We start from the raw sequence: 23805 nt of genomic DNA on the forward strand, positions 1-23805 counted from the left end.
GGCCGCCCCTCGGCCCGGCTGCCCGTGACCGCCCCCGCCGCTCGGCGCGGCCGCTCCGGGCAGGTACGCGGGGCCGGGCCGGGCGGCCGCTCCGCCGCCAGCGAGGTGTGTCCGTGAGCAGCGGCTCGGCGGTGCCTGGTGAGGATTGGGCAGGGCGGGCGAGCGGCTCCCCCGCCGGGCTCCGCGCCGCGCTCCCGCAGTAGCAGCGCGCCCGCCGCCCGCGCCGCTCCCGCTCCCGCCGCTCTCTCCGCCTGCGCCCGCCCCGGCCCCGGCCCCGGCCCCGGCCGCCGCCGCATCGCGATGCCGCATCCCGCGGCGCCCCTCGGGGCCGCCCTGCTGCTCGTCCTGCTGGCGGCGGACTCCTCGCAGAGTGAGTACCGCGGGGGGGTTCGTGCCTCCCGCACACGCCGCCGAGCATCCCCCGCCGCCCTGCGTGTGTGCGGGTGCGGGCTGTGCTGCCGGGCGCGGTGGGCTGCGGGGGATGCGCGGCTGCGGTGAGGGCGGCGGCGGGGTCAGGGGATGCGGCGAGGGGCCGCGCTGAGGCCGCGGCCACCCACGGGCGGCGCCCCGAGCAGGGAGAGCGCTCGGTGCCCCCGGAGGGGCGGTCTGGTGTGCGGGGCGGGGGTCGGGGGGTCCGGGGCGATCAGGCGGGCTCAGCTGTTCACCGCTGCCTGTCCTTGCTCCTGCTCCTCTCCCGCTCCTCGTCCTGCTCCCGGCCTCCCCGCCGTGCCGGCTCGGCTGCCCAGCCGTGCTGCTGCGCGCCCCGGAGGCCGCCCAGTTCCTGCGGCAGAGGCAGCGGCGAGCGTACCAGATCTTCGAGGAGACCAAGCAAGGACACCTGGAGAGGGAGTGCGTGGAGGAGCACTGCAGCAAGGAGGAGGCCCGGGAGGTGTTTGAGAATGACCCAGAGACGGTAAGGACACGGAGATTTGGGGGGTTGTCCGGCTCTGCGCTCCCGCCCACCCTCTGCCCGCGGCTGGATGCCAGCTACCGGCACAGCTGGGAAAGGCATCGGGAGGAGGAGGAGGACCCCGGGCCATGAGGGGAATGACTGGAAGGCACACTGTGCTCAGCCTGCCCAAGGGCAGTGCCAGGGCTGTCCGGTCAGCAGCGTGTCTGTGAGCGTGCTCTGAGTGAGCAGCCCAGCCTGGCACCGGCTGGCAGGACTGCCACTGGAGGGTGGAAGGGTCCTGTTCACCCATGGTCCAAATCCACGAAGCAAGACCAGTGCAGCATAATGACAGAGCTTCTCTGTCTGGATACCCTGCTCTTCCCTCCAGCTTCCCATCCCAGCTGAATTTAAAGTCCCCTTAGTGTTGCAGCATATGTCACAACTGAGGCTTCTCAGACAAATGTCCTAACCACTCTGAAATCTGTGGGGCCCAATTCAGCTTGGTCAGCATTTTAGAATCAGTAGGTTCAGGACCTGTCACTGAAACAGCAGGAGGGCACACATATGGGAACGTGCTGCTGCTGCACTTCTGGCACTGGATTCACACAGTTACAGACTGCACACGATGCGTGGAGCTGTCTTTTCCAGTCTTATCAAGGTTGACTTTCACTTCAGTCTTCTCACTTTGGGCAGCATGCAGATGCTTTATAAGCTTGGCTTACTCCTCCAGCCACTTTACACTTCCTCTCAACATTGTTTTGGATAGGCTGTTCTCATTGCAAGGACTATCTGGCATTGATTTAGCAGTGGGAAGCGGATTTTCTTGGTGTTCAAATTGAAGCTCAGTTCTGCACAGCATGTTCCTGTTAATGGTATGATGCTCTAGGGAGAAGATAGGACAGAGGCAGGGAGAGAGTGAGCACGTGTGTGTGTACACAGAGGCACAAAGACAGGCAGGGGAGGGATTTAGCAGAGGAGATGTTTTATGCTTCAGTAAGGCAAGTCTTGACATGTGTGCTTCATTGGCAGCCTCAGCACTGGAGAGACAGTGCAGTAGCTTGCTGTCACAAGACAGTAGTAAGCACAGCAAAAGCAAAGTGATGTGGTTTTGACTGTCTTTATTTTCAAGATTAATGTGGAACACTTGCCCAGGTGGTGTTTAATGTTACACATTTTACGTGTACATGTAGTCACATCTGCATGTAGTAGTGTTTGCTTCTGTTCTGCAGAAACTGAGCTTCTTCAGAATGTGGACAACTGTAATGGTGTGAGAGTGGCTGGCACAACTACCATATTTGTGTTGAGTAATATAACTTTAAACTCAATATAAATATTCATCACATAGCAGTGAGTACAGTGAAAACTATGATGAGTGTGATTTTGTAGCCTTCTGGAACAAAGGTGATCTAAGGTCACTATTTTTACTAACTGGATGCTGGCCAATAAGGTAGCCAAAGGGGATGTATTGATAGATTAGTTTAAGGGTAAGATAGTGTACCAATATGTCAGGAGTTTTTAACAGTGTTTGGTACTGATTTTGGAAATTGTAAAGAATACACAGTTCTCCTACTGAAATGACAACAGTGAAATCATTTTGGTTTAAAATCTTTTCATATATAATATAAATTCTTTAAGATACCATCATACTTTCAGTGTGTTTTGTAGGACAATGCTGGCTTTCTGTTATTGCAAGTGATTTTGATTTTTTCGTGCATTTCCTTTGCTATTGCTGCTAGGTTGCACTCTGTTCTGAAAACCTGAAGAAAGGCTAGATGGGCTACTAGTGTCTGTGTCCCCTAAAATGTCCTTCTACACCAAGACACTTAGATCTGCAGTGACATAAGATCCTACCCTTTCTGAGACACAAGTCTCCCAAGAGCTGTGAAGTTCCTTGTTAAGTGCAATATGTCCTAATCCTTGCATTACTTTGCTTCAATTTGATTGAGAAGCAAGTGTGCTGTAATATATCAGGGGGATTTATGGCTCTTCCTCTCCCTTTTGCAATCAGTATGTGATGTGAAAGCAGCAGCTGCTGTTCAGTAGCGGCTTTCCAATGCATGGTGGCAGAGGTTATGTATGTGGGGTGTTGCTGCTCTGCACTGGAAGACTTCACTGTTTTGTAGTGCATAGGTGACTACTCTTTCAGCAGTAACTGGATTTTATGGACAGAATATTAATTCACAATGGAAGTGTATTTTAAACAGTAGGGAGCTGTTGTGCTGTCATTTCACTGATGCTGTGTTGTACATCCAGTCCCAGGGACTGACAGAAGAAGGAAGCTAGTTGAGACAGACCTGACTTAGGAAAGCCAAAACCTGTTGTGAACAGCACCAAGCTTTTTGAAGAATTACAGTAACTGCAGTCATGCTTCAGCATATTGCCAGGCTGCAGCTGATCCATGCTGATAGAGTGAGCTTCTATTGACCAGGGAAATGAAGAGATTGCTGTTGACAGATGAAGATTCCTTGTAGTTTAGGGAGGATGAAATTTCTGCATGTGCCTGCTGAACCATGGATTAACTATTTAGGTTGTAGCAGAAAGAAGCAGGACAGTACTTTTTGCCTTGTGCTGATCTCTGTGAGGCAATGGAGGCAAGCCATGACAAACACAGCAGTGCAATCTGTCCTGTTGCATCTCCCAGGTTTTATGCTTTAAATCACCAGATGAGAATCTGTGTGGGCATTTGTCTGTTTACTGTCCCACAGGAGCAATGGTCTTGCAGCCTTGACAACTGAAAGTTAGTTTCAGGTTAGTTGATCAATCTTGATGCTTCTCAGTTCAGCCTCAAGAAAGGCTTGTGATGTCAGACCAAAAGTGTTGTCCCTCCTCCCTTTCCCCTCTATTAGATGCTAATGAAATGTATGAGTCTTCCTTACCAACCTTGCCATTCTTGACTATCCTGTGGTTGTGTGAGGAGAATTTGAAGGCTTAATTTTAAGACCTGTGACCTAAAGATGTGATAGGAAATTGCATTAACTGATTCAATAAAACAATTCCAGAAGCTGAGAGGACAAAGCAAGGTTGTAACAGCTCATATGATGCTTCCCATGCTTTCCATACCTTTATGCAGCCAATTGTAACATCTAGCCAAGAATTTTACAGAAAGATACCAATTTCCTTGACAGAGCAGTAAATGAAATGGAATATCACATACCTATACCAGAGCACCCTTCTTCTGGGCCTTCCATTGTTTCAGTGATCAGCTTCCCATAATAACATCTGCAGGCAGCCAGCAGAAGATGCACATTCTCTGAAACCTGAATGTGGATTTTGCCATGTGTGAGATTACTTACATCAGCTGCTAAGAATAGTGTATCAGGCGGGGCCCAAGGACCATTCATGTGCAGGGCAGTGCAGCTTTTGTCTTTTATGTTACGGAAAATATAAATATCAGCTTGCTCAGACTAGAGGAAGGAAGATCAATTGAAACATTTTTAGATTGTTGTTTGTTTTGGTTTTTTTTAAGAGGCAGAACAAAACTCAGTCTGTGCCACTTGTATGACTATACATGGTAAAAGCAAGTAGCCTGGGTTAATGAGTCTTGCAGCCTACCTTTTTCATGAAGCTGATTATAGCATCCTTAAACATTACTGCAGAATTCTGGGATGGTTCCTGTTTTGTAATTTCATTTATGCTAGAGGTGCCAAACAGAAAAATTAAAAGATAATATAGAGGTAAAAAAAAGAAGGACAGAAAACATCTTGATGGGAGGTATGCAGACTGTTTCTAAATGTGATCTATTCAAAATACATGCTAGGTGTGATAGATGGGATAAAGTTGCAAAATATCTTGGATACAGAGATAAGAATGCTATCTTATTTAAGATGTTGACAAGGCCTTATAAAAGCAGCACTGCAGAAATATTTGACCTTGGTATGCAGTCAAGGTATTACAGCTTGTTAAGTGACTGATAAACTGCTCTGGAATTTGGTTGACTCGTTCTAAAATCTGGTCATCCAAGCATGTAAAACAAAGGGCAGAAGGGAGTGTAGATTCTGATCTTCTTAGAAACATTGTATTTCACTGAAGAAAAAAGTGTCCTTGTGCAAGGAGTTTCTCTGTTTTGAAAGGCTCAGCATAGGGAAGATGTTTGAATGCAGCCTCTTATCCTTTGGTACCACAGTACAGCATCTGTCCCTGCACATCTTGCTTGCTGTTGTTACTGCTGAAAAATTACTGCTCTTCCTGCAGCTCACCTTAGAAATTGCTATGCTGAATGCATTGGAAGATGCTAGGCACACGAGGAACGCTGATGTAGGTCAGCCTGGCCACCTGTGTTTACTGTTTATGGATTTGGCCCTCGGTAGAGCACTGTGGAAAGCCAGCTGGATTCCATGTGCATGCAGAATGCACAGCTGATTCATAGGCAGACATGTGAAAATTCCACATTTTGAAGGACTTGCGTCCAAAATGTTTTTAAAATCTACGGCTTGTCAGATACACAAAACACTGGCAGAGAATCACAGCATAACTTGGAGCTGAAGAGGAATCTACTCCACTGTCCCACTCACAGCAAGGGCAGCAGTGACACCAGACCAAGTTTCTGGGAGCTTTTAGCAATCTTGTCTTGAAAATTACTGATCCTAACAAAACATCCAGCAATGTCAGCATTCTTTCTGCTAGGCTGGGTTTATTGAGAAGCTGAAATGAAGATGAAGCAATTTATAGGGTGTGGTAAGGGTCAGTTTGGTTGGTTTTCTTCTTGATGGCTCACTGTTGTTTTTTTTTATGTGTTCCATAACATGACATGGTCTTGATCACACAGATGAGCTTCATCCATGGACTAGGGTCATCCAGACTTCATTCTGATCTTTTAGGAGGCATGCTTGTCAGGCAATGTTTAGATGTTATTTCTAAGAATAACAGGGTAGACACACGCTTGTAAATATTAATCAGTAAAGTATGAAGGCATGTAGAGGGAGGAGAGGAGTTACTGGGAGAGTAAAGCAGTGTAAGATTTCTTTGAGTAATTTAGTGAATGTTGTGTAGTCTAGACATGGAAAATACTGATATCATCTTTAGATACAGATGTCATCGTCCCTGTATAGAATATTCCTTTAATAACCAGGCAAAAATCTGGTTTTATTTGCTGTGACAGTTCTTCTCGATATACTGATTTGTTTTGACATTTTGGCAGAGCATGGAGAGAGGGCTAGATTTGTAGCTGTATAAATTTCTTTATCTCTTCTTGTTGGTGCAGAGAGAGAGAAGGAGTTATTGGAAAACTCTGTGTTGATGTTTTAATCTGCTTGGACTCAGTACATGTAAAAATGGATTTCCAGGCACAGTGATACCTGCTTAATATCCTTTGAGAAAGAAAATACAGGGATACATAGACTTTTGTCCAGGAATGGATTGAAGGAGAGAAAAAGGAAGTAAAAATCTGAGTGCCCAGGTGTATGCCACAGTGGCATCCCAGCCTGTTGGAATGAGATCTGTGTGTCCACCAGGTGCACTCCCTGCCCTTTCTTTCCTTCTCCCTGTAGTTTGGTATAAAAGACAAGGGAGCTTTGTTCCAAAATCCAGTGGGTCTAACTGATCTGCAAGGCAGAAGGATTGGGACTGTGGGCCTGGATGCACCCATCTACTTTGGAGTACAGACACAGTATTTGTTGGCAGTGGTGGTGTTCAGTAGCAGTTGGGTGACAAAAATACTCCTGCTTGCCTTAGGAGGCAGGTCAGGCATTTTTTGGCTAAATGCTGCTTTATCAAAAGGTTTTGAGAAGGGTGAGCAAAGTTTGCCATTGGTGGAAGTAGACACAACTCCATCAACTCTACTGGACTCATACCTGCCTGATCTGTATTAGTTTCCACTCATGGGAGAGCAGCTCAAAAACTCAGAATAGACCTGGAAATACTGACACACCACATCACAGACATAGTGCATGCTAAATGTCCTGTGCAGCAGGAGGGAAGGAGCAAGAGAAGACAAAAGGGACTAATATTGTGCTGAGGGGCTGTTTGAAGATAGGGTGGAATAAGATGCTAAGACTGACAAATTGAAGGGGGGGGTTTATACTCGTTTCAAGATGGATGATAATGGAAAAAGTAGATGAAGTTAGGGTAAATCAGCTTTCTAGAACAGTACAATAAGTAGTAATAAGTACATAAGAAGAGAAAAAAGTCAATTAAAAATCAAGAAAACAGTTTTGTGGCCATGAACTCATTTCATTTTGTTTTTTAAATTAAAAAGACAATGAGCAGCCAACTGGGAATTAATATAATTTTTTAGTGCAGCTGCTTAAAAATCAGGTAAGAGAAACATTGAATGTGTATAAAGTGGCAGCTGTGATTCATGTGTGCTCCATACTCTGAGTGAGCTTAATGAATTACAAGCAGTCACTTTCCACTAAGTATGAAGAACAAGGATGGAAGCATGACCACAGATTTAGAAGAAACTGAGAAGAAGCAGAACAACAAGGTTTACTTCTCCCCTCACATTGCTTTTCAAGCTTTGGTTTCACACTGGGGATTCAGCTGCTCTAGTAGAGATAAGCAACTCCTTTGCCTGTTTTTTTCACCCTTCTTGCACAGCAATTTGGAGGACTGAGTGGACCAATTAAAGGAACTTAACCTAAAGAAAAGTAGTCTGCAGAGAGTAATTTTGCAGCTGGATTGGTTCCCCAGTCCAGTGGGGACTGGCAGAGTGGAAAGGACAGCCTGAGTTAGGATGGGAAGGAAGGCCAGGTGCTGCAAGAGAAACAGAAATGGTTGTCACAGCTCAGCCTGTCAAAGCAATGAATGAACAACCAAGCCTTGGAGAATCTGATTGAAGTTTTTCAGTAGATCTCTCTTCTGTATCTTTGCTTTAATCACAGTTTTGTTATGACTGCTGTTCTATAGGCTGCCCACATGTGTGTGAAATTTACTTATTGATGGGTTTGTGTTTTCTCCCTGTTCCTTTGAGCATCAGCAGTGGGAACTAGAAGAGCAAAGTTGGGAAGTAAGGAAGATACCCAGAGAGGGGAACAAGTGTTGGTGTTGTCTTCATTCTACACACCTGCCAGGACAGAGGGGTACATAAATAAAGAGATAAAAGGAGAACTGGTCATGCTTGCACTGCACAGAATAACATGTTCCTGGAAAGCAATCCTATTTGGCTGATTCCTGGAACAGGGAGTTGTAGTTCAAGTCCAGAAAATATTTAGGACATGAACAGAAAAGTAAAAGTTACTTAATTATGAAAATAATGAACAGGGAAGTATGAGATCAGATTCTGTCACAAGGGCCTGGTATCATCTAAGATGTCACTTCCCTATTCCTACTTGTCTGTGCCCTCTGAGTCTGAATCCTTAAATGCCTTAATGTGATTGAGTGCTGTTATGTGAGTTGCAACCTCTGCAGATTAAGCAAGATCCAAAGAAACAGTGTGATTACATTATAAAGAGGGGGAAAACTAGAGTGGATAAAATGTCACAGAGCCCATGAGAGATCATAGATATTTAAATCATGTTTGATAGAATATATGACATGTTCTGTTTTAAGTATGGCTAAAATAATTATAGAGTAAATATAGATGGTGTTAGAGATCCAGCCTTTTACTTATGTTACATGTTTTGTTTTCCTTAATTTGACTAAACTGTCTGAGCAAATGTTAGTTTACCACATACAAATACTGTAACTCTTGCAAAAGTAAAGATTCAAACAAGCAACATTGAGTGAGATGACATTTGTCATCAAATTGAGATCTTGCACATTATTGCAGCTGGAGGGAAAGTAGCCTTTCATTTCTGAAGCAGTGGAAGAAACCTCAAGGCATTTGGGATCAGATTTCTGTCAGAATAACTTAAAAGCACGTGCAACCAATTGGAATCACACTACAAATTATTTTTGTTGAAGTATTTGGCACCAGTTATATCCACTTCACACTGTTTACTGTCTAGTCAAACCCTGCCTCAGGCCACCTATGTATAGAAATCACGTCTCCATGCCCCTTGCATCTTCACAAAATAATGAAGTATCTGTGATATACGTGAACATTTTTTTGTCTTTTGTTTCCTTCCAGTAATTTTTTTCTCCCCTTTAATTATGCATTCCAATCATTGGTTGGTATTTCCTCATTGCAGAGAAACAGTTTTTGCTGAAGTGACACCTCAGTAAGCAATTGGGAAACAGTCTTGCTGTCCAGAACAGAGCAAAGGAAGTTATGAAAATAGATGGGTTTTATTTCAGACTTGAGGATTCTGCAGAGGTACCTAGTGTCTATGGAAGATGTCATGCTGGAGAGTATAGTCTTGAATGCTTCTATTTTGGGAAGTTCAACAACTTGGTAGAAGTGGCAGTCCCAGCTTTGTGCACCTGAGTAGCTGGACAGTGTGAAAGGGATACTTGACCAATGGACAAAACAATCTAAAAGCCACCCTCAGCAACTGTAACTTGGGTGGTAGGAGATGAGACTTGGAGGCTGCTTTTGGATTGTAATGTGACCTACTTGCTTCTCTAACTCCTTACTTGCCAAATTGTGGAGAGAAATTCTCTGCTCTTCATCTGGAGAATACAGATTGCCACAAAGCACAATAGGAAACACATTGCCCTGGCTGAGTGGTGGGTCCCTCATGATGAGAAGGAAAGCTTGTGCAGGTAGCATGGCATCCATTTGAGCATAAATTCTGAAACTACTGATTCTATGTACTTAAAATTCTGAATTGCAGAACTGCTTCATGTCCTGATACAGGAGGAGGGCCCATATCGTCCAGGGTGAGATTTGCTGTGCACCTAAAGTCTGAGGCTGAGTTTTAGAAAAAGGAGGAGAGTTCTCAAGCATTGCTGAGATTTGCATTCTCAGTTGTAACAGTTGAAAACTAGCAAACACCGAGTTATGGCCAGTTATGGTTGGTAGCAGTGATTTCTTCAAGGATAATGCAAGCTCATAGTGTGGAAACATGAAGAATATTTATAAATGAGGTCTGGCTATGCCCAAGACAAACATTCAGTCCTGAAGGAAAGAGGAAAAGGGAGAGTCATTATATGGAAATGAGGAAAGGGCATAATGTGGGAGTTGTTGCTACTCTCTTAGATGTAACTAGGTAACTAAGAAAGTGCTTTTTAGAAATCACTGTTGCTAACACAAGTCGGTGAAATGCTCCAGTGTTAGTGGCACTGCAGTCACAGAATCACAGACTGGTTGAGGTTGGCAGGCACCTCTGGAGGCCTTGTGGTCCATCCTCCTTGTCCAAGCAGGGCCACCAGGAGCCAGATGTCCAGAAACATGGGCAGCCTTCCTATAAACTACACCTTTTATTTGTGGCCTCTAGAGCTCAAACATGATTTTCATAAGATTCTGTGCCTTACAGTCTTACCTGACCTGCTACTCAAGCAAAATAAACAGAAGCAGTAAGCAGGCCCTTTTTTCTGAGGTCTCCAGTGTTACCAATTACTTTAAAGTAAAGCACCAGTGAGAACATTTTCCTGGTGTTGACAGGGTCATTGTTATGTTTTCAGAAGGGCTATTTTTGTACAGTGACTCATGTTAACGCCTGTTCTGATTTGGTGTTTTTCCATCTTCTCTAAAAAGGACTGATGCATACCCTGTATAATTACAGTAACTTCTGGATTTTACCACTGTGGACTTTGGCCATAGAGTTGAAAATAGATGGTGACCCCAGTCCCAGTGCAGGTTTCCTTTGGCAGGGAGGCTGACTTAGGTGTTCTGCCCCTTCCACTCCACAGCTGTGAATTCTTACCTTCATGTTGCTGTTCTCCTCAGTTGTTTCAATGACAGGCATTGTGGGGGTGGCCCCAGTGAAACTGTTCTTATCATTTGGAAGGAAAAAAGCCAAATATAAAAATGAACAACCTGGAGTTTAGGGGGGTAATTTGCTTGGGTTAGTTTTTTTGAGGACACTTTTAAAATGATGCTCTCTTAGGTATCCAGACTAAGTGTTGTAGTAGCTGTTTTATCAGGGTAATAGTAAGCTCTAGCTGCAGGTGGGAGAGGAACACCTTAGCCCCATGAACAGAATTCTTATTCCCATGCTGGGTGTCACTCTGCCTTGAAATAAAAGCATGTACTCTCAAATCTTGCAACACTGTTGTGGAAGCAAATAATTGCGTTTAACGCATCAGAAGACTTGCTTCCAGCATGTACATATATTTGTGTGAGATGAGTGGGGGCTGTAGAGCTTAAATCTTTTCTATTAAAGCACAGATCTGTCTCTTGGGCAGCAAGAGAAAGATCTCTGGAACTGAGCTGAAATAAGCAAGCCAGGACCTGCCTGGAGAGGCTGGCCTGGTGCCCTGCTTTCCACCTCACCAAAAGGGTGGAGATGTGTGCATCTCAGGCACTTCCCAGTCTCTCCTGTTTCTTCCTCTTTACCTGAGATCTCTGCTGATCTGTGCTTTGGGTGGTACATGATGTGTAACTCGTGGGTGAGTTACAGCTCATACTACAAGTTTGACCTGTAGTGGCAGCAGAAAAAAGATGTAATTTACAAAAGGACCATTCTTGTTACCAGGGCACCAGAGGCTGCCAGTGTCCTGCTGCCAGGCCCTTGACTATTGCCATCCCAGCTATACTGGTTGAAAGGTAGAAACCAGACAGAAAGTTTGCTGGGTCACAAAGAAGAGAGGTGGAAATACACTTAAGTTTTCTTGGCAACAGTCACAGAGGTTGGAATTTTGAGGCTGCATTTGTGGTGTTTGGTCTCTTGTGGAGGTCAGAGCTTCTGCAGCCTTTGTCTTCCTTCTGCCAGCACTGGGACATTACTACTGGACAGAGGGATTAGAGAGCTTGGTGAGGTCAGTGTCTGTGCAGCAGCCTGTCCAGAGGATGTTTATGTCCAACATGTATGTGTTTATAGCTTTTTATTTATAAAGCCAATTGCTCCTGCTTTTATTTTCAGCAGTAATTAGGAAGCAGATCTAAAGGGGAAGGGCTGACCACATTTAAATGTTGACCTTTTTTGTCAGAATCCAAGCTGAAAATTTAACACTTACATAATTCTGTGGTGATTTTTGCCACCCTAGTGGTAACAGTTAAATAACTTCCTGTGTTTTGATCCTGTGAACAGTGTGTGACTTTCTGGATGGTGAGAAGTTTATTGAGCCTGAAATTGAAAGTGGCTTGTTGAGAAATCAGCAAAATAGTAACAGAGAATCTTTGCCAACTCTTTCTTAGCAAGCATCAAAGCATTTCTCTTGGCATTTTTTTAGAATCCTGAAAATACAATTGAACACTTCTAGTAGAAAGAAAATGAGTTGCACACTTTTAACAGGGACCTAGCCCTGTGTAGGATTTTCATTTTCTCTGACATCTGGGGGCCATTAAATCTTAGCACATCACAGAAAACTGAAAAGACATTGAAGAGTTGAGTGTCACATGAGAAATAATGTGTATCTGTATCAGGTTAGGTGCTGCTCGAATTTTTAACTGAGAAAACTTCTCATCAGTGTTTTTTGAAAAGGGACTGCAGTTTAAGTAGGTTCCTTTTCTCAAGGTGTAAGATCATTCATCCTTCATTCCTAATCAGTCTTTTCTCTGAATGTAAATGCATTGTCATTGTATTTACAGAAGCCAGCTGTAAGAAATATTGATATGGAAAGAAATGAAAAGCTAATCATACAAAAATGAGCAATGTTAAAGCCTGTGAGCACGTGTCGTTATTTTAGAATAGTAGTATCAGCAGATTTTGTAAACCCGGAGAAGTGCTACTGATCAGCAAGTGCCTTTGTATAACATAAGCAAATGAGAAAGGGAAAGAAGACCTAAATTTCTAGTAATAGCCTCCTGTTTAAATCACTTGGCTGCATACTCTGTGGAATGAAGCTTGTGGTGGTACAATGCCTTGGAGTTTCACTTATCTGCTGTTCAACTGGCATTGAATCAATACACAGTCAGTTTGAGTTTGGAAGTTATGTTTACAAAAGTAAATTCTGTACCACTTTTCAAGCACTCAACTCATTCATCAGAGATCAAGGAGAAAATGCCTTTGCCACCACTGACATGGAGCAATTAGGCTGATAGCCATGAATATGAAAGCACCTATTTATTGTCCTGTCAGTGCCAAAATAGTTGTTCTTGTCAGAGTCTGGATTATCCGTTGGTGGTTAAATACATCTGCACATTCTTGTGAAGTACGTGGAACAAAGGGGAAATAATGAAAGAAATGTTTGGAATATTTTATTACATGCCCCTATCTTTTTCTCCTCAAGTGCTAGTTGAAGTTCAGATTGTGGTTATAGCACATATGGACACCCATCTGAATACTTAGATTGCTTAGATTTATTTTTATTTTGGCTGTATTTTTTTGACTTGTCTTTTCCAAACTAAAGCTTAAACAAAAAGAAAAAGAGTGAACAAGGACCATAGTGGGTTCTGAGCTCATCACTCTGATGACACATTTCAAGCTGAAGAAACATTTCAAAGCTCAGTCCCAAAAGATGCCAAGAATATCACTCTCATATCAGAATTGAAAATTAACATTAGTGTAAGCTGCTGCTTCTACTTCTTTGCTGATGCTCTCATAATTTAGGCTGAATATTTACATGGTGCATTACAGTAACTGGAGCATATTTGCCAGAAGCAATTGATTCTTCTGGTAAATGACAGCAGTGCAATTGATTGCACTGGACAGTCCAGATCAAACTGAACCATGGTGTGTGCCTGTCCCTGTTGTTTATACATGCCTGTATAGATCCAATCCAAACATCTGTAATAAGAGGAGAAGATAAAATAGTTTCTTCTCTTGCACATTGTAGAGACCAATTTAATTTTGTAGAATGCAGGGTATTTACTGTCCCAATCTCACTGAATATAATGTTATATGGAAATTGCTCCTCTTGCATAAAAGAAAATTATACTGTGCATATGCTTTCATAATTAGCTGAGAAGTGGTTTATAAAAAAAAAAATTAAGCACTGATACAATGCATAAGTTTTTCCTCATTCAATACCCCAATTACCATTTTTAACTGCGCTTGAATTAGTGACAAATATTATGAAAACCAGAATGAAGGTGGGAAAAAATGCTTTTTTCCTGGCCATGAAATTTTGTATTTTTTTAAGAATGTGATACAATTGTCAGCTTCAGCCAATCTCCCATTCTTCCATGCAGCACAACTGCATTTTTCTGCTGTTTCCCTGTGTTGGTGCAAGCTGTCATGTGGCTTGCCAGGCCTCAGCAGGCTGACTATTCTAACATGCAAGGCTGGATTCACATCACAGCAGCACAGTGATGCTGCTCTCACTGTATGGCTGCACTTTGTTGATGCAGAGTAGGGAACAGTAATGCGTGACCATGTAGCATGAGAGGAATGGCAATGCCTTTTGCAGCGTGGTTTTAGAGAAATGGATGTCAATTTTCCCCCCTCTTGCAAAGCATCATTGCTCCCTTCTTTGAGCACCCAGGATGTGATATGTGGTACAGTAATGGGTGCTGTTTGAGTTCTAGGGTGCTCCTTGCAAGAGCAAAAAGTACTTTCCTAGTGCCTGTGGTGTTCATGTCCTGCATCAGCAGAATGCCTTCGAGGAGGCACAGGGTGACTGAAGGATCCTGTACTCTTCCCTCTAGGGTTTTGCCCCAGATTCCAATTCCTTCCCCTACCTCATGCCATCAGCAGCAGCTTTATCTCTTGGAGGGTGTCTTCATGCTCAGTCACTGACCAGATCAGCTGCCATCAAAAAATACATTGAGACAAACTAATGTTTCTTTGCTTTTCAAATGACAAAATGCATGTTTAATACTGTGCTGCTTCTGGTTCTGAATAAAAGGAAATTAGGTGTTTGGAATTGTTAAACAGCTGCCATACAAGACCACTAAAGCAACTCTTAAATAGCATGAAAATAGAAGCAAATACGATTCAATAAATCTGTGCTTTTTTTCCCTTCTACAGGAATATTTTTACCCGAAATACTTGGGTGAGTTGCAGCTTTTATTTCCACTTTGCGTGAGTGCTGGTATGTGCCTAACACTGGAGCTTGTCACAGCTGAAGTCTCTGCTAAGGAAAGGGATGGAAATCTGATTGCAATAAACATGCATTGCTAACTTTTAAGATAGACTTTATGTTCCTTATTGTGCTTTGGGGTGTCTGTTTTTACTTATGTGTACATTTGCAGACAGAGATGCTTTATGTGTTTCCTGCATGTTAAAATCTTGATGTGCATATATATCTATGGCTTGCAGTGTTATGAAATAATTTGTAGTTTTTTACCTTTTTCCCTTTTTAATGAAGTTAGTTTTTAAGTCATCTCCTTTTAAAAAGAAACAGGTGCCAAGTTGAACTACTGGCTTATTCTATTGACTGTATCATAGTCATGGCATCATACTGTTCTCTATTTGTGTTAAAAATTATGTATTTAAGATTACAAATGCCACAGTGGGAGAAAAAAACGTGCTTTTTAGATATTTTAAGAAGTTTAGATGGTCAAATTGGAGTAGCTACTATCATAGTTTTAGAATCATAGTAGCATCTGGTTAAGTGATCATCTTCTTCAAATGGCTTTTAACTGTTGTACATCAAAGCTAAAAGATTTCAATGAACTTCAGAATTTCAAGGCATCTGGGAGATGATAATATTGGATAGATTTTGCATCCACCTTCCAAATCTTCACAAGCCAGGTATCATTTTACATGCTTTGAACAGCTGTCCTTCACCACTGCAACAATAACAATTTCATTTTCTGTTTTTCAGCTTGTATTCAGAAATATGGGTCGCCGTATAAGAGAAATCCAGATTTCCTTACATGTGTTCATAGTAAGCATTTTTGGTTTTTATATTGTAGTTAAATGTTCTCTCGTTCTACCTGAAGGTGTGGGACTAGCTCAGCCATCTCTGGTTTTGGTAGTATTTCAATACTGGTCTTCCTATTCTCCAGGCTTAAGATTCCATACCACTAAACAAAATCTTTCCCATTTTATAACCTAATGCCATCTTGCTGTCATGTTTTAGTGCTTTGATATTTTATGATGCAAGTTTCTTTCCCACCAGTTTCCCAAAGTTTGAATAATGTGAGAAGCAAGAGGGACAAGAACTAGGAGGTGCCATAAGGCATAAGGTACACAATGGTTGGCCCCTTGTTTTCTATTCCCTTGAATGCTAGCTTTGGCTTACCCCATTAAGGAACCTCAAGAAAAATTTAAAGTCAAACCAGGCTTGTGCCAGCCTTCTTTGCTTTAAGAGATCAGTTTAATGTATCATGTGACTATGCTTTGAATATTGCTACCTTTAAAAGCTCAAATCAGTTTAGAAGCCAAACTGATAACTTTGTAGAGGGTGAAGGGGTTTTTTTTTGTCCTTCACTAACACTAGAGAAGAAAATTCAATTAATTCTTCTAATACCTTTCTAGTTGTCTTTAGTTAACTTTTTACATTTATAAACTGCATTAAAACAACCTTTTTAAAGACTGAATTCCAAGGTTAATGAGTGGTATGTGAAGAATTTCCCTCACATATTGCAGCAGTATCACTTATGGATGTTGAGTCCTTTGAACTGGGAATTCTCAGACCTGTGGTACCTGTGTTGGCTGCACTATGCCAGTTTGTCCAAAGTGGGATGTGAGGCTGAATGCCTACATTTACTTGTGCATGTGGCACAGCAAAGAGGCAGGAGTTTCTGCTGAAAATGGTGATAGTGACTGGGAACACTTGTTCCAAACAACTAATCAGGGTCTCAGAAATTAGAGTCTAAAGGGTAGTGATGAAAAAAATCTGAAAAAAATAAAAACTGAATAATTGTTTTTAGGGATTTCTGCCCATTGCAGATACAGTGGTTTGGAAAGAAAATTATAATATTTTCCCCCATTAAAATATTAACAGGTATTTAAATGGCTGAGTTTTGGCTAGCCATCATCAATTCATAGGAGAAGTAACAGAGAAGGAGCCTGAAACAAGCTTGGAAGAATGACAGGCTTCGTGCTTGGCCAGTTCTAGTGTGTCTCTTAATTTTTCACAGATGCTGCCAAAAGACTATGTAGCTCTATGGGTTTGTGCCTGCAAGACACTTCTAAACTTTGTTTCCTAACAGCCTTTCTCCTCTCAAAACAAGGCAGTGGAATGTTCTTTTAACCCGGTGTACAAAGCTACTGAACAGCCTGAGGACTGGAGGGTGATTGACTGCACAAGTTTATACTGGAAATAAGGCAGAAATTTTAAGTATGACAGTGATTAGGCAGGTTAGATGGAATATGTGAGGATTCCTAATTTCATAAACTCTTAAGATGAGGTTACTACTAGGATTCCCCTCTAGATTCAGAAGAGTTGATACAGTGTGTAAATAGATATTTCCATCATGGGTGCTTACATGAGCAGTATTCCCACCAGAGTTAGCTGAGAGTTAATCTCCTCTGGTTCTAGAGGGATTCACTCAGCCAAGCTGTGTCTGCTCTGAGGAGACCTGGGTCCCTCCACAGACTCTGTTTATTGTACTATCTCCACTGACTGCAATGAGTGTTTATAATTGCTTTACAGATAGATGCTTACTTTATACATGGATACCTATACTTTCTCTGCATACCTGAATCTTTTTCTAAAAAAGATCCTGCAGGTCATCTAGGGATTAAGGATTTGGTTCTGCAAGGCTTTGGAAAGTTCTGCAGGACTTTTGGGAAATGAATTAACCTCAAAAAACTCAATGATATTTTTGTTAGGTCATATGTGCCTGCTTTTTACTATTAAGTTACTGAGTGTAATATTATCTGCAGCCTAGCATTTTATGGAGTTTCAATATGAACAATTTTTTGGGTATCAAAAATTAAGTTCACAGAACAAAGTAATGAACTGAAAATGACAGTCAGCAGGCATAAGAAAAGTCTTGTTTCCATACAGATCTCAAAGATGGAATTGGTAGTTCTATTCTGAGTCTGCACTTATAAGCTTCATAGGTGCTATCAGACATAGCTCAAAGCACATGAAAAGGTCATGCTCATCACTACTTTTAACAGCTTTGCTAAAATCTGTCATGTAAATGAATGGAAACAAAAGCTTAGGTTTTTCTTTTGCAATGGTTTCAATCAGGAGCACCTTCTATGAAGCCAGCAGAATAACACAATTGTGAAGCCACCAGAAGAGTGTTAAGAGTGTGACTTATGTTCTAAACTCTTGTGATAAGAGGGAGCAAACAATCAGCACAGTGCTGATGTGATAGAAATCTCTGTGGTTGATATCCATGTGGTTGATACCCATTACACCATGGGTTATTACCCTGCTGAGCATTGTTACTACCATGTGAATCTGCAAGGTATGTCAGAATCCAGTTTGAGAGGAAGAGTCAGAAACTTGTGGATACACCAGATAAGTTGTGCATAACCCTGTTTATTTGATTTGCTTATCAAATGACTGAAAACACTGCCATCTTTAGGAGGCTTGGTGGGTGCTGCTAAAAAAAACAAATAATCCTTGTCTTACTATACCTAAACCATTCTGTTTAAGGTAAACATTCTGATGTGTCTAGGACAAGGAACATCCAGGACAGGCTTGCTCTGCTGTGGCTCATTGCCACCTTAACCTGGCCTCTCCTTCCCCAGCTCCTCCCCCTCCAGCAGTGTGTCAGCTGGGCTGGGATTTACTGGGAGCTGTTCTGGCAGCTGGATGTTAAGACTGCCCATGTAGCTGTGTTTTGTTTTGTGTGGCCTGGCCTCTGTGGCTGTGCCTTTGCCCCAGCTGTGCACATCTGGAAGGCTTTCTCTGAGCATGGGGAAATGCTTTTTCATTGTGAGAAAGGTTGCCCAGGGAGCTTGTGGAGTCACCATCCCTGGGATAATCAAAAGCCTTCTGGCCATGGTCCTGAGCTGTAGGTGGCCCTGCCTGAGCAGGGAGGTGGCACAAGTGACCTTGGAGTGCCTGCCAACCTCAACCACCTGAGATTTAAATCCAAGACAGTCAGTGCAAACAAAAGTGCTGTTCAGTGCTTTATGAGACATCAAATGGAGCTGCTACTGCCTGCATTCACAGAAATGTTCAAGTTCTTTCAAAGCAGCTTGTCATGACAATGACTTTCAGGATCACACAGAGGAAGCTGAGAAGAGACATGTAGCAGTATAATAATCCTGACAATTGTAGGAGTCTTAACTTTTCGCAGTTTGAGAAGTCTGATGGGGCTGCTAATCTACGAAGAGTTCCTCTCCTAAAAGCCTCCCTGTCATGTGTAGAATATCAAGAGTCCATACTGGACTCAGCAGAACCAGTGCATGGAAACCAGTGCAGGTCTTCTCTGCTGCTGCTCACTCAGTGTGTACACACTGGGCACTTTCAAATGCTGGGAAGAGATATGTGAAAAGAAAGGCTCTTGAGCTTTTCAATCTGCAGAATGAGCTCCTGCACTGTTCCTTGTGGTTAAAGTTATGGAAACAATTAACACATTCATGTTTTTGAAGAGCACTGATCTAGAATACTGGTGTTAACGGGTTACTACTACGGGTTAGCTACCAACTCATTTTTTGTGGAAACAAGGGTGTTCTCTCATCCTTCCTTTAGCCACCTCTGTGAAGCACTGTCCCTGGGTGTTGTGCAGGTAAGTGGGTAGGTGAATTTGGACAGGTGACTACAGTTGGTGGGTGGCTACATGACACTTTGAGATTTATTCCTTCAGTCATTCCCAAAGTGTGGTGACTACTCCCCTGCTTCTTTCCAATGAGGAAACTCATTGCCAAATCCTGGAGCTTGGCTTAAAAATCCCCATATGAACATTGTGCTCTTTGTAAACTGGATTAATGGTTTACTATTCTTTGGCTGTTGATATATGGGTATTACTTTTTTATTTTCATTCTATGTAATAGAAAAGATCTATGAAAAATTTCATTTAAAAAGTTTTGCTAGCTAGAAATCTATCAGCCCTGGTAAGATCCTCAGTTTAACTAGCAAAGGTGATTGAAAAGAGTAACCATCCTTTCTTGAGCATTTTAGTTGATACTGCTTTTTCTATTTTTCTCAAAAATTAGTGAGAGTAGAAAAATAATCTACTTTGAGTTGTTTCTTTCAGGATGTGTTCTTCAGATATGGGGGTGGTAGCTCACTCTCTTTTGCAATTAAGTGAATTCCACTGCATGTGCTCTGTAAAATTCCTGGCACAGCTTGTTTGGCATGTGAGCACTAAGAATCAGCTTATAGTTTTGCCAGGTGCTAGTATTTTTGAGTGATTCCCCAATACTGTTTAAGCTTCCCATCTTCTAATGACAGTGAAACACCTGGTTGCCAGTGACTTCAATGTATTGTTTTGTTTTGTTTTGGTTTTTTTATTCCTTGTGTAAATCAGATTTGCCAAACCAGTGTTCTCCCAATCCTTGCCACAAAGAAGGGACCGTCAAATGCGAGGATCTCAAGGGAGACTTTTATTGTGAATGCAAGCGTGGCTGGCAGGGAAAGAAATGTGATAAAGGTAATTTGGTTTCATTATCTTTTATTCTTGTTACAAAGATATTTTTGGTTTTGCTGTGTTCTCAAATGGTCACTGATACTGTGCTGCACAATTCAGCAGTCTCAGAACTGAACCTACGTTACACACTGTTCATGTTTTTACCCTTCTGGGAAACAGGTAGTTTTTCACATCAACTTTTTTATATGACTCTAATGGAGCTCAGCTTGGTCTTGGCAAGGTAATCCAAGAAGTTATGGTCCAACATTCTGCTCCACCCCTCTAAAAGCAGCAGCAGAAATTGAGTAGTAGTGGTTTTTCAAGCAGAGCTGCATCAGCTGCTGCTGTGAACCCTGGTGTAACAGATCACAGACCACAGAGCTAGAGAAGCTGGCCCATCTTCCCATCTAGCATCCCTGCAGTGGGAACAATGGCTTCCAGTTGGCAAGTTGAGGTTTGAGTCTGATGACAGGCAGATTGATAAAATTAGTCTGTTGAAGCCTCCTTGCTAGCCTGACCTTATTCCATGTCCACTTAATTCCACATATTCCATTGATGTATTTCCATCACCTCAAAAGAGAATTTCAGACAGAAAGTATTCATGCAAGAAGTTCCAGCTGCCCACAGAGTTTTCTCTACAAGTTATCTTCCCTCCTCTTGTTTTCTGGTTGCTTTGGTTCTTCTTCTTCTGCCTGCAAGGCTTCCTGTCAGGACCACTGCTTTATTGCTTGTCAGTAGTAAGTAATGACTAGAATTGTGTTCAGCCAGTCCAGAATTGTGGCAACCAAGACAGCAGGAGATCCAAGCCTTTCCTTCTCATGTAAATATTGTGTTGAGTTTATAGGATCACTCAAGCATCTTATTTAATCAATTCAGAAAGCAGACCAGTCAGTATCCAGTTGGTTTTGAGAGCTCAGACACTGATCAGTCTGAAGCATATTTCCTTATTTTCTTATAAAATGTCATGACATGCTGTTCTACCCATCAGCTAACTCTGGAGTCCCATAGACAAGCAGGACATAATGAGCAGGTTGGGTAGATGGAGGGTGAAACTCAGGCTCTGCTGGATTTTACAGGCTTTTGCTGCCAATTTCAGTGGGGCACGGTTAAGCCCACTAATGTTCAGCATGTGTGAACTTGAAACTTCCTCTGTTCTTATTGAGTTCTGTAATAGTAACAATATAGTGTTCCTGTTTTATTTAAAGCTTTTGTCCTGAATTACTGGCCATAGCATAATTTTAGTACTTAGTTATGATATAAAATACATAAGTAGTTTGCTTCTGCAAACAAGCTTCTTTGCCTCCACAGTGACTAAAGATTTTTGAGAATACATGAGAATACATGTATTATGTATTCTCAGCTGTGAAGGAGATACTCTTCAGTTACAGATCCTTCTCTCTCCCTTTTTGGTTTTTTTTTTTTTTGTAAGTTAAACAAACTTGAGCTTATACGCATGAAGTGTTTGAAAGAAATCTTTGTGCTTTTTGTTATCACTTGTTGCATCTGTAATACTGTTTCTTGTTTGGTCTTTCTCCTTCCCAATGCCTGTTGCACTGTGACCCTGTAGATTATTTACAGATGTGAACAGCTGACTGTGACACTTTCTTTTGATGTAGATATCGATGAATGCAGAACGCAGAACGGCGGCTGTAACCAGCTCTGCTTCAACAAGCTAGGCAGCTACCGGTGCTCATGCTACAGTGGTTATGCTCTTAAAGATGGCAAAATATGTGAAGGTAAGCTTTGCTGGGACTCTCAGTTTACTTCAGGGGGTTGCTTCATGACTTGTGTCTGTATTTTGGAGAGCTGGGCTGCCCTGAGCAGTCCTGGTCTGCTCCCTAGCCCAGCAGAAACTTGCTGGTAGCTCCTCTTAGATTTACTCCACTGGGGTTGTGCTGGGTGCTCCAGCCAGCCTACATGCCTGGGCTTGTCAGCAGTTGGACCATGATGCTCTCAAGAGCATAACAGAGGTATGATTCACAGAGGATTTGTGGCTTGGATTGTGCTAAGTTGGTTTAGTTGATCAGTCCTCATATCCTGACATTGCGAGGAGGAAGTGCTGGCCAGATGTGTTGTTATGATTCTTTCCAGTCCCACAGTGTTGTAGTATATGAGCCATTGTTTTTGTTTTGTGTGTTTCTTATTTTATTGTTTTAGATTTGTATGTGTGCAGCAGCTAATGAATTCAGATAGATACAGATGGCTAAATTCACTGCAACTCAATATTAATAGGTGTAGAAAGGCCCTAGCAAACTTTGGCAGCTATTTTACATACCAGCTGAGAACAGAAAATGAGGACCTAAAGTTTCTGATTGAAACTGCTGAATGAATTTACATAACCAAAACTTAAGCAACTGAGATTTTTAAAGTGTTAAGAGACTGCATGCTGAGACAAACTCAGTAACTTAACAACAGGTGGCTGTTAAAGTTGTGTTCATCTTATGAAAAAGGTACATATGAAAATGAAAAAACAGGTATATCTCTCTTAGAGATGGATGTGATGACATATTTCTAAACAATTCGCATACATGATCTGAACAATTTATTAATGCTACCAGCAAAAAGAAAAAGAGAAAGATTTTGTTTCTATTTCACTCACACTCTAAAAAGTGATGACTGTATAGATTACATGGTATCCATTCCTAACGGGAGCAGCAACTTAGAAGAAAGTGAATTTCACTTTTGAATTGTCCTCTGGTGCCAGCCAGCATGGACAGGTGGCTGGCGAGGGGCTCACAAATGTGTTTGTTTTGCTGTGTGTGTACATTTGTTCCACACCCTAGTACTGTCTCCTAGAGGACTGTGAGCACTGCTATATAAGCAGTCAGTGGCTTCAATATGTGACCTTCCAGCTGCTGAGATTACTGTCAGGTGTGGTTATTGATAGCTCAGATTTATCATTGCATTTTGACTTTTTAAATGTTTGTTCCTGTCGTTGTAGGCATACACACAAAAGTTCCCTCCTGTCTTGATTTGTAGGCTAAGCTACATTGGGTACTCCGCCAGTTCACTCATACGTGGGAAAATCAACAAGAGTAATGAGTAATTGTAGTTTTAACACATACTAGAAAGCAAAAGTAAATATTAAACTCTTAGTACACTACAAATGTTTTGTCAACACCAGGATTCTTCAGGGTATTAGTTAACATGTGAGGAAAGCAATCAGGTTTTTTTATGGACTTCCAGTTCCAGTTCATTGCCTGCCCTTATGGCGAAACCCCACATCTCTCTGGCATGGCTTGTTCTCTGGGACAAATTGGGCTGCTTCAATTCTCCCTTGCCATTACAGACCAGCAGATTTAGATCTTAGCTTTGTAAATATACGAAAATGTATTGTTTGCTTGTCTGAGGACACAGAGTAGAAATGTCTGAAGTGCCATAGGCTGAGTGTTCATTCAGCATTTTGGATAATATTCATGCTGCCGCTCTTAAGTTTCTGCCTGTTGCTTTTTTTAAACCTGTAGTTTCAGTCCCCTGATTGGAGAGAGTGGGGCTTTTTGGTTTTGTGGTAGTTGTTTCGTTTTCCAGTTTTTCTCCTGGTTTACTTTGCATTGCTTTTTCCAACAGTGCTTAATGGCTTAAGGTAAAAAAGCCTGATTTTTGAAGCCTGAAGTCACTTCTTATAGCT

General features: G+C 42.2%; 1 protein-coding gene across 1 annotated transcript in view; it reads left to right on the plus strand.

Moving 5' to 3' along the window:
* The first annotated feature begins 267 nt into the window (after positions 1-267).
* The window catches only part of GAS6 (growth arrest specific 6), a 39947-nt gene continuing 16409 nt past the window's right edge, over positions 268-23805 (plus strand). Inside the window, exons 1-6 of the mRNA XM_066545281.1 lie at positions 268-370; positions 747-913; positions 14722-14746; positions 15521-15583; positions 20079-20201; positions 21794-21913. Coding sequence (XP_066401378.1) covers positions 301-370; positions 747-913; positions 14722-14746; positions 15521-15583; positions 20079-20201; positions 21794-21913 — 568 coding nt within the window. The 5' untranslated portion in view covers positions 268-300. The remainder of the gene's footprint in view (positions 371-746; positions 914-14721; positions 14747-15520; positions 15584-20078; positions 20202-21793; positions 21914-23805) is intronic.

This window comes from Molothrus aeneus, chromosome 2 (assembly GCF_037042795.1).
Source record: "Molothrus aeneus isolate 106 chromosome 2, BPBGC_Maene_1.0, whole genome shotgun sequence".
Lineage (NCBI taxonomy): Eukaryota > Metazoa > Chordata > Aves > Passeriformes > Icteridae > Molothrus > Molothrus aeneus.